The sequence below is a fragment of the Gossypium hirsutum genome, chromosome A13 (genome assembly GCF_007990345.1).
Source record: "Gossypium hirsutum isolate 1008001.06 chromosome A13, Gossypium_hirsutum_v2.1, whole genome shotgun sequence".
NCBI lineage: Eukaryota > Viridiplantae > Streptophyta > Magnoliopsida > Malvales > Malvaceae > Gossypium > Gossypium hirsutum.
In genome coordinates this window covers 17775977-17787427 of record NC_053436.1, presented here as the reverse complement: position 1 = coordinate 17787427, position 11451 = coordinate 17775977, and the positions used below count along the sequence as shown (strand labels likewise).

Below are 11451 nucleotides of genomic sequence, written 5' to 3'. Positions count from 1 at the left end.
AAAAAGGAAGAAGAAGATTTGAGTGAGAGAAACAACAAAAACATGAAATACAAAGCAGTTACCTGCATGAAGAAGAAGGAAATGAAGAACGGATAAAGGAGAATTGATGAGATTGGAGGAAGATTTTCTGAAAAATGTCTTTAAAAAAAATCGGTAAGATATTTTCCCTAAACTCAAAGCCATTTTACCCCTGTCTTGAAAAACATTTTCTATAACCTTTTCAGTCAAACAAACACAGGAAAATCAGTAAAATATTTTTCGAAAAATTAAGAAAATATTTTCCGAAAAATATTTTCTTGTAAACAAACGGAGCCATAATTATTTTGAATTTATAAATATTTTAAAATGATGATAAATCCAAAACTGTAAATTAGAAGAGACCGGAATGGACAAACGGTAATCCAACCTGATTTCGGAAAATCTACTATTCGATCATTATTTAAATCTGATATTTTTATCCTTCACTTCAAATAATAGGTGATTCTTTGTTTTCTCTTCTTTTTCTTTCTTTCTTTGCTATAATCCCATGAAACAGCAAATAATAAAACTGGTGAGAAATGGATTGTACAAAGAAGCACTCCATCTATACAGTGAAAACCTCATTGCATCATTACTTCCCAACAAATTCACATTCCCTCCACTCTTTAAAGCTTGTACCAAGCTCAACTCACCAATTCAAGGCCAAATCCTCCACACTCATCTCATCAAGACTGGGTTTTCCTATGACATCTATGCTGCCACTGCTCTCACGGATATGTACATAAAATTGCACTGCTTTGAATGTGCCCTCAAGGTGTTTTATGAAATGCCTGACCGAAACTTGGCTTCCTTAAACACGATCATTTCCGGGTTTTGGAGAAACGGATATTGTAATGAAGCTCTTATATTGTTTAAGGAGATCTGTTTTGGATTGTGGAGGCCTAATTCACTCACTATAGCTACCGTCTTGCCAGCTTGTCAAAGTCTTGAACTTGGTATGCAAGTTCATACTTTGGCCATTAAGTTGGGAGTTGAGTTGGACGTTTACGTGGCAACTTCGTTGCTGACTATGTATTCTAACTGTGGAGAAATAGTTTTAGCCACTAACATGTTTGTAGAGATGACTGATAAGAATGTTGTCAGCTATAATGCTTTTCTTTCAGGGCTTCTGCAAAATGGGGTTCCACTTATGGTATTGCAGGTGTTTAAGAACATGATGGGGAATTGTCAAGTAGGACAACCCAATTGTGTTACTTTCATTTCTATTATATCTGCATGTGCAAGTCTTTTGTACCTACAGTTTGGCAGACAGGTTCATGGGGTTCTTGTGAAAATTGAGACACAGTTTGATACTATGGTTGGAACTGCACTTGTTGATATGTATTCAAAATGTCGGGCTTGGCAATGGGGCTATGATGTTTTCAAGGAGATGAAAGGAAGCAGGAACTTGATAACATGGAATTCAATGATAGCAGGGTTGATGTTAAACAATCAAAGTGAGATGGCTGTTGCACTGTTCGAGGAGGTAGAATTTGAAGGAATGAAACCTGATTCAGCAACATGGAATTCATTGATAAGGGGGTTTTCGCAGTTAGGGAAAGGATTTGAAGCTTTTAAGTATTTTGAGAAGATGCAGTCTGCTGGTGTAGAACTGAGTTTAAAATGCATTACCAGTCTTTTGCCAGCTTGTTCAATCTTGTGTGCTTTAAAGCACGGAAAAGAGATCCATGGTCTTGCTATAAGAAGTGGTATTAGTAACGAGGAGTTCATGGCTACAGCACTCATTGACATGTATATGAACTGTGGGTATTCCTCTTGTGCGCGTAAAATCTTTGATCAGTTTGAGTCAAAGCCTGATGATCCGGCATTCTGGAATGCAATGATTTCCGGTTATGGAAGAAACGGAGAGAATGGATCAGCATTTGAAATTTTTGATTTGATGCGGGAGGAAAAAGTAAAGCCAAATTCAGCAACTTTCATTGGTGTTCTATCTTCATGTAGTCACACTGGACAAGTTGACAGAGGATTACAAGTTTTCAGAATGATGAATAAAGTTTGTAACTTGAGCCCAAATCTTGAGCATTTTGGTTGCATAGTTGATCTTTTGGGTCGATGCGGCAAACTAGAGGAAGCCAAAGATCTAATACAAGAACTTCCAGACCCTCCTGCTGCAATTTTTGCTTCTCTGCTTGGTGCTTGTAAGTGTCACTTAAATTATGAGCTAGGAGAAGAAATAGCTATAAAGCTTTCAGAGTTGAGGCCAGAGAATCCAGAACCTTTTGTGATACTGTCCAGCATATACACTGCAGTAGGAAGGTGGGGAGATGTGGAAAGAATAAGACTAATGATAGATGACAGAGGATTAAGAAAATTCCCCGGATTTAGTTCAATATCCGTGACATGAACAGGAACTTTTTATAGCATCCGAATTTTTTTTCGGCTCTACCATATTCAAACTTTTCATCTTCTTGGTATATTCCAGGTTACTGGGAAAAAAGTTTCACCACTCAGTATTTGCCTCTCTGGACCTAACTTTTGGTCTATTTAAGCTCATGGAAGGAAAGCAGTAAATTTCATTGGATTTGGTTCATTTGAAATTACATGTAGAGGAACTGCTTAGACAAGATGGCAAGAAATTGTAAACTAAATCAAATTCAATTGCATGTCTGGCATCTTCTTGGGTTGTGATTACAAGAGAGTTCACTTATTCAACATTTCTTTCACTGAAAACCCAAAATAGTTATCGAAAAAGTTTGGGGGCTCAAATATGAAGCAAGAGATCACATCTCTAAGAGTAATTACACCTGTAACTTCATTCTCATCTACTATATAGATTCTGTGCACCCTTTTGGTGGCAAGGCTCTGGATCACACTACCAAGAGTTGAATCTACCTTGCATGTTATTGGTGTGGTGACTCTCCCAATTTCTTGGCCGGTTGAGACAACAGTACTAATGAAATCCTCCACGGTGAGCTGCCTGTAATTAAGAATCAAGCAGATAAAAGCATTGTTAAACCAACCTTGGTTGCACGGAACACTGTTTGCTAAAATAGTATATATAAGTTTTGGAGAGGCAGACTAGGTAAGCATCTTCAGTAGTGACCTAACTTGGAATCATCGAATTTTCCTATGGCTCTGTTTGCTAATTATCACTTGTTGGTAGAGAGTAGTTTTCCTATGGTAATTTAAAATTTCAACATTTAAATTTGACAAAATGCTATGCAGATTAAAAGCTGCATGTCTTTCACTGTACCTGAAATTGGAGAAAAGTTCGGGTTTGAGCAGCAAGTGTCTTATGTCTCTTATGCTTACATTCCCAACAATCTTTTTGCTTGGCCCCTCTACAACCGGAAGACCCCCAACATGGTTGTCTCTCATTCTTTTGAAAGCTTCAAGAACCAGGTCATCATTTTGGATGCTAATAACCTGACAAAGAAGATAAGTAATTGAAGTTTAGTGTTGAAATTAGCTTGCAAAAAAATATTTACTAGTTACTTGAAGTGACAGTAAAGTTTCACCTCATTAGAAGACATGAAAGGGAGTCCCATATCCGAAATAGGCCGTGCAGCAATACAATCAAACCAGTCCCTCCCTTTGCATCCTTCCAGACCTCCAACAACCGCGGATTGAGTAATGTAGTTTTTGATTTCGGGATTTCCTGGCTCAATCACAGGTACATTTCGTAGTCTATATTTTGAGAGTAGCAGTAGGACACTCAACATGGAACTGTCTGTTGCAACCGGAATAAAAGGAGCCCACCTGTATGATTTAACTATTGACTTCACCTGAAAAACATAAATCACATGTTTCGTGATGGCATTAAAGAGGACTGGATCTTCATTCTGGTCTCTAGTTGTGTTTCACTACGCTCAATCAGAATATCTTATGACGGGGCATTTACGGTTAAGCTTATTACTTGTGGTGAAAGAAAACCAAGGATTTAAAGATAAACAAAGATGGCCTACTTGACCTGCTGAGCCAGTAAAACTGAATGTATGGTAAAGTGCACCCAACTCTTTGAATATATAAGCAGCATTGCACTAAGCTTACAGTGGTTGACTTGAAGGGTTCTTCTTGAAGGATAACTTTATAAAATTCTTTGCCCAAGTTGTCAGCAGCAGCTGGAGCATCTCCTCCTGATGCTTGATCAGCTGCAACACCACCAGCTACAGCGGCTCCTACTGCAGCAACAGTTAGTCCAGCAACTGCAGCTGGACCCGTCACACTGACTGCTAATGCTCCAAGAGCACCGACAGCTCCAGCACCTAAACCAACAGCTGTAGCTGTGCTGGCTGATAAAGCAACAGCAGCAACCTCTGCAGTCTCTAGTACCCAGAGAACTATTGCTGAGTAATCTATGATCCCCAAGTACCTCTCCCTCCAGTTCATGCTAGTGGCTGCATCTGGGTTTATCACAGGTGCAGACAAAATGTTGCAATCTGATAGAACCTTAACAGCATCGGCAACTGTTGTGTCTGCTTGAATTTCAATCACTAGAAAAAAATTTTGTTGCCACATATTAGACATTGAGGCATTTCCATTACTCATACGAAGTACATCAACTTAAAATTGCTTAAGCTGCACCTTTGCCAGCAGGAACTTGCGGGAAAGATGAAACAGGGATTCTTGCAAAAGCGGTTGTTAAAGTCTCTTGCAACGGTTGCGGTAATTTCTTCCTGGAATTTACTTTCTCAAAGTAAGCTTCACAGCTTGAAAGTGCTGAACTTTCCCTGGTTTGTTGTGCTTGTGCCATCTCTACAGTCAATGTGTAGCATAAGTTGGTAACTACCCCAATTTATAAAACCACAAGCTAATCCTAGTAAGGTTCTAAAATGGGAGTATACCATATGCAAAGTAGACTAATTATCGAAAACACGATCTTGATTTTTCTTTCAAATGAGTGGAGACTCAAACCTCTGATTTTGCACCTCCAAAGGAAAGGTCATCAATCAATCGCCACAAGGTTTGGCCATGTTTATTTTATTTTTTAAACTTGGGTTAAAAAACCCATATATTTTTCAAAAATTGTGATCAAATCTCTCAAACGAAAAACAAATCCAATTAAACCCTACCCTTACATGTTAAGAAGGCCTCAATTAAATTCTTTATGCAGATGCATCAGCAATGATTGTAGCCATGGCATGGTCATGCCAAAAAAGAAGAAAAAAATTTCGTTCTCGTATTAATTTTGTAGCATATTTTTTAAAGCTATTCAAGCTACCCCTTTAACGTTTTAGAACCCATGTATCTACATTATTTTTTCTTCTCCAATCATGATCAAGGAAAATAACTAATGACATGATTCGATTAACATCAAAACTCCAAATTCCCTTTAAAACAGATCAAAACTTCAAATGGTTGGATTAGCATAAAATTTTTTCTCTCCAAATGGTTCGACCTCTGCCATCTCAATCACTTGAATTAAAATAATCAATTTACAACTCCACATGGTTCGTTTAACATCAAAACACTTTCTTTTTTTTGAAAAAAAATTCCTGTAATTTGCATTTGGAAATAAATACATGAAACCTAACAGGGATAGGATTAGGAGTAACAACTGTAAAACATCAGCAGAAATTTGCAGAGATAATAACAGAAGAAAAATAGCTACATATAAAAAGAAAATCCCAAGGAATTGAGATGAAATACCTGCAGAAAAATTGTTGAGTAAATTAGGGATCGTGATTCAGTTTGCAGGGCAAAAGCAATTTCATTTCATTTGTCCGTAGGAGAGAATGTTATTAGAAAGTTTACGGTTTATGCATGGGGGACTTGTTAATGCCACGTGTAGCCATTTCACAACATTGCATGCCACCTGTTGTTTGAAATAGTCCGATGAGCGAAACAATTAAGCTTTTTAACTGATTTGAAATAGTCCGATGAGCAAAACATTTATGCTTTTAACTGAAGCAGGCTGCAAACTTTGTGTGGAATTCAACTTGTTTCTACAATTTCACGCACCGCGAATAAAAATCAACCGTAAATTGAAAACAAGAAAATATATGAATTATTGTCAAAAAAATATATAATTATTATAAAATAATTATTCTAGACTTAAATTATTACATAATGAATTTTATAATAAATTTTGATTAATTTTAATTATTTTTGAAAGATTTGCACAAAGGGCGAAAAACGACTCGACAGACATCGTTAGAAACGTAAAATCGAGAAACAATTTTGAAGCATCAAGGAAAATTAATTTTTCAACTTATGAAGGTCTAAATTAGGTGTATTAATTCATAATATAATTAATTTTAATTTATATCCAATTTAATTTTGGTTAAATAAATTATTATTAATTAATTATGAAAAGCGGCCCAGTTGAGCTGAACTGAGAAAAACTGAACCGACTGAGTACTGGGCAACCCAAAACTGTCCCACATGCTGACCCAATCAGCTTACTTGGCTGATTAATTACCTTGCAAAATGACCCTTGAAGACTTGCTCAAATTGCAAACAAACCCCTCTACTATTTGTGCCTTTCTAGATTTGCCCTAGCCTTAATATAGCAAGTTTGAAAACTTCAAACTTGCCACATGTGTGGCCGGCCATGGGAGGGCTCTTTGGCTGCTGATTTTGGCTATTTTTAGCAGCCCTCGAACCCTATAAAACCCCCCTTGGCTGCTCATTTCAACACACCTCAACTTTCTCATCTTTTCTCTTCTCTCTCAACTTTCTTTATTTTTCCATCTATTTTCCTTTGTCCTCTTGCCAATTTCAGCTCTTGAAAAAGAGTCGTTCATCTATCATTTGGAGCAAAATTCAAGTGTTCATAGAAGCCTTGTTTCCACAAGAACAAGTGAAGGAGGAAAAGTAGAGCAACCCAGCTAAGCCACGAAAAAACACCGGATTTGCTTCTTGTTCCCTATCTTTTTAAATTCTATTGTTGTTATGATGAACATGTCTATAAATATTTATGTTGATATGATTTATTTAATTAATATGACTTAAATTTAATTCGTGTTAGGTTGATTGCATTTCATCTTCTTAATTTATTAAAATTGTGTTTGTATTCTTATAGGTCTCAGTAAGATGTTTGATTAAGTAAAACCATGACTAAGTTATTCTTGCATTACAATTGTAAGGTAACTAATGAATTAATTATTTAAACGGATTGAAATTGTAATTAATTGACACGATACTTAATCAGTGCATGTTTAATCATCTAAGGTAGTTGAGGGTTAAATTAGCAACAGTATCGAGCGACACAATGGCCTTGCATAACTTGCAAGATTATTGTGATTAAACTATTTTAAGGTAGAAATACATTGTTACCTCACGTAATCTTTTATGTGCTTATGTGATTAAATTAATTGTTTGAATTGGCATAGAGATATGTACAATAGATTATTTTAATTTCATAAGTATGTATGTGCATTAACACATTTTCCTATTAAATTTTGTTTAACCGGTTGAATTGACATAGAGATATAGTCAAGAGATGAATGCATTTTTGTAGGTGAGTATGTTCATAGGTTAGCAAATTACCGAGTTGCCGTGAATTTATTCGTAACAACATAAACATGAGTTTAGTAATTCTAAGTTAAGAAATGTAATTAATCTAACACAAGTATGTCATCTTGATTAAAATCAGCTTTTGAAATCGTGCATTAGAACTTTATTTTATTTTATTTACTTTACTTTGTTTTATAGTTTTTAATCACTTTTCAAATCAAAATATTTTCTCCACCAGAGTGTTTTAAATTGCATTCATAAATAATTCTTTTCACAGTCCCTGTGGGTACGATAACTTGACATTTACTTGTCACTTTATTACTTGTTGTGATTGTGTACACTTGCACATTTTTGTCGTTCCAAGTTTTTGGCGTCATTGCCGGGGACTGTTTTAAAAGATATTATCTGTGAAATCGTTAATTTTGCATTTTGGTCTACTTTTTTTTTGTTAAATTTTAATTCTTTTCTTTTTGTGTTTGTTTCAGGTGTTTATGAGTATTTATCAAATCATTAACTTACTCTCTGTAAACCCTGAAATTGAAAAGACTTCCTAATAAAGGAGAAGAAAAGCGAACCAAAGAAGGATCGAAGATATGAATTTCGAAAATCCAAACTGAAATTCAGGAGGAACATTCGCTTATAGTACTCACAATCCAATCATTATTGCCGATGACAGAAACTGTGTCATTCAACAATATGTCATTCCTCTATTCAACAAGCTCAATTCGAGTATTAGGAGACCCAAAATCAAGGCACAACAATTCAAGCTGAAGGCGATCATGTTCCAAATGTTGCAAAATATGGGTCAATTTAGTGAGATTCCTACTGAAGATCCATATCTTCATCTTCGGCTATTCATGGAAGTGAGTGACTTATTTAAACTAGTCGGGGTGGTTGAATATGCCTTAAGACTAAGATTATTTCCATACTCCTTAAGAGATAGAGCATGGGTGTGGTTGAACTCCTTACCGTTCGGTTCCATAACTGCATGGCAAGAGTTGGTTGAACGTTTCTTAATGAAATATTTCCCTCTATCTTTAACTACTAAGGTCCGAAATGAAATCACTTCATTTCAGCAACTTGACAAAGAATCTTTATATGAGGCATAGGAGTGATTCAAAGAGTTATTGCGAAAGTGCCCTCATCATGGCATTCCTTGTTGCATTCAAATGGAAACTTTCTATATTGGTCACAATATTCATACTAGAATGATGGTGGATGCTTCAGCAAATGGAGCCCTTCTTTCTAAGTCTTATAACGATGCTTACGAGATTATTGAAAGAATTGATAGCAATAATTATCAGTGGCCAACCAACCAAGCAGCCTCAGAAAGATGAGCAGCATGAGTACATAAAGCAGACACACTTGCTTCTTTGGCAGCCTAGGTATCCTCTATGTCTTCTATGCTTAAGAACAGAACTGTTAATGGTTTCAATAGTAATTTAACAGGTCAGCAATTGAACCAGTTCGAGGATATTTCTTGTGAATATTGTGGAGATGGCCACTTCTTTGAAAATTGCCCATTCAATCAAGAGTCAAAATATTACATTGGAAATCAAAATTGGAATGTTCCATAGTCAAATTATTATAACTTTTCATGGAAGATCATCCAACTTCTCCATGGAGTAATCAATGTGTAACACCTCTTACCCGAGACCGTCGCCGGAGTTGAGCACGAGGCGTTACCAGACTTATCTTACTTGTTCGAGCATAATTTTTTTCTTTTAAAAATTAATTCACTCGCATTCATCCAATAAATCCCTAAAAAGGGCATTCGAGGCTTTAAAACATGCAATTGGAATGGTTCGGGACCAAACCGGGAACATTAAAAATTTTCTGATTACATACACAAATCAAAACAATTTATTTCACTATTCATAATAAAACTGTCCATCTGCGTAACAGTCACTAAATTAATTATAACTCGAGTTACGAAACTCGAAATTTAAATCCGTAAATTTTTCTTAAAACTAGACTCACATATATTCTTACCATAAATTTTCCAGAATTTACGGTTTGGCCAATTAGTACAGTTTATTCATTAAATGTTCCCCTATTTTATAGTTCAGCGGACCTAACCTCTCTTCACTAAAAATCGATTATCTCATTATACAGAATTTGGATAATGTTTCTGTTATTTCTAATGAAAATAGACTCACTAAGGAATCTATATATATAAACTATGACTTATAATTATTTTTTTACAATTTCTAGTGATTTTCCAAATTTGGAACAGGGGATCATGAAGTCACTCTAAACCAGTCTTACAAAAAATTAAATATCTCAGAATTTAGACTTCCTTTGCTTGCTTTATTTCTTTCCTATGAAAATAGACTCAATAAGCTTTAATTCCATTCACCATTTAATACCATTTCTACAATTTTTAGTGAGTTTTCAAAACCACGTCACTGTTGCTGTTTCCTAACTATTTCATGGTCAACTCTTACTCCATAATTTCTTTGCATCAAACCTCATTTAGGCATGCATAATACCAAGTTATACGCGATGTGGCGAAAAAGACTGAAAAACCGAGATATGAAATGCCCGCATTAAGATTTAAAACTTGTCGTCTACTTTTAGGAAATGTTCGGAACAGAGAACTTACAATAATACAACGCCGCATTCTCCGAAGATTGAGGAATAATAAGAGATCCATTAAAAAAAAGATTTATACGAGAAAAAATCGTAACAGTTACATCCAATCACAGACTACACGAAAGTTGCCCCTTTTTCATGGGGATTTACCCATCATAGAGATGCACAGAGGAACAGAACGAGCTTCATATATCCCTTTTCCACTCAATCCAGAAACAAGAAGTCAAACTCATAGGATTAAGATCCTTGGTAAAGAAAAAATTGAACTATAGGTCGTCTAAGGCACTAAGATCTATTTCTTTCATACCACCTTCAAGCCTATTTTATTTACTTTCTGTATCGGTGACTAAGAAAACTTTCGCTAGAAATTCTTTTTCACAGCTTCAGTAATAGCCTGGAGCCTGTACTCCTAATAAAGATATTTTCCGGGTATTCACCACCCCTAAAGTCATTGTCCACAGCTTCGATTTAGTTCTAAAAGAGCCCTAGCTAGAGAAATCCTTTTACCATCGTGAGGTTACGAAGCATTCTATTCTAAAAGCATTCCAACTCGGTTTTCAAGGTGAAAGAAAGAGCCGTACAGGTACAAGCGTGGCCGCTAAACTCTTCAAGTGCACTTTTAGGGAGGTTTTGAAATACGCTCAACGAAGGCGAGAGGTCTTCAACTGCTCTCCCTATCCCTTTCACCTAACCCTCGGATAGGTTTGAGTTCTGCGGGTAAAAGCGCTACAGGCTCTACTTCATAGGGGTCCCTTCCTTCTGACTCCCATTCCTTATGTCTTGCTTTCGAAGGCCTTTCTTGGCTCTATAAAGCAAAAGCATTTTCCTGATTCTAGCGAAAGTTCCCCGGAAGTTTAGTTGAAGTCGTGACGGCTGATCATTACCAAGTATTCACATGCCATTCTTTAATCATATCATAAGGACATACACACAAAATAGCCAAGTCCCTATACATGCCATAATTTAAAGTATTTCTAGTCACAAAATACCAAGATAACTTGTTGATAGTGTAAGGCAATCTCCGACGTCCTTACGATTTTTTGAGTTGGTTTTGCGATACTTGATACAAAATACGATCAAATATTTTGATTTAGTCCTCAACCTTTTTCTTTCCTCGGTCTAACCACAAATTTCGTTCTTCTTGATTATGAAGCTTGGAAGCTTGACAAAACCCTAGCTATGAAGAACTCTTGAAATTTCGGCCTAATGAAGAAGATGGCCACATTTTGCCATCTTTTTCCCCTTTTTAATCTTTTAATTACCAAATGACTAAAATACCCTTCATTAAAACTTTAGTTATTTTTATCTATGTATGTTCATTTTTGTCCATGAAAACCTAATGGTCTAATTACCATTTAAGGACCTCTACTTCAATTATACTCTTCAATTTAATACTTTAGCATCTAAAACTCATATATA

General features: G+C 35.9%; 2 protein-coding genes and 1 non-coding gene across 3 annotated transcripts; 1 reads left to right on the top strand and 2 right to left on the bottom strand.

Annotated features, from left to right (window-relative positions):
- Positions 1 to 372: 372 nt before the first annotated feature.
- LOC107894074 (pentatricopeptide repeat-containing protein At2g02750) lies at positions 373 to 4740 on the top strand. The gene is made up of 2 exons (XM_016819279.2): positions 373 to 3061; positions 3205 to 4740. Exon 1 carries the CDS (start codon positions 527 to 529, stop codon positions 2381 to 2383), a length of 1857 nt encoding a protein of 618 aa, XP_016674768.1. The 5' UTR covers positions 373 to 526; the 3' UTR covers positions 2384 to 3061; positions 3205 to 4740.
- LOC107894075 (SNF1-related protein kinase regulatory subunit gamma-1-like) lies at positions 2619 to 5783 on the bottom strand. The gene is made up of 6 exons (XM_016819280.2): positions 5629 to 5783; positions 4564 to 4734; positions 4030 to 4472; positions 3498 to 3764; positions 3233 to 3405; positions 2619 to 2956 (listed from the first exon to the last, which is right to left on the bottom strand). The coding sequence occupies exons 2-6, from the start codon at positions 4730 to 4732 to the stop codon at positions 2680 to 2682; spliced, it is 1329 nt and encodes a 442-aa protein (XP_016674769.1). The 5' UTR covers positions 4733 to 4734; positions 5629 to 5783; the 3' UTR covers positions 2619 to 2679.
- Positions 5784 to 8483: 2700 nt separating this feature from the next.
- Positions 8484 to 8590, bottom strand: LOC121213378 (small nucleolar RNA R71). Its single transcript, XR_005908759.1, has one exon. It is a non-coding gene; the product is annotated as a small nucleolar RNA R71 (small nucleolar RNA).
- Between the last annotated feature and the right edge of the window lie 2861 nt (positions 8591 to 11451).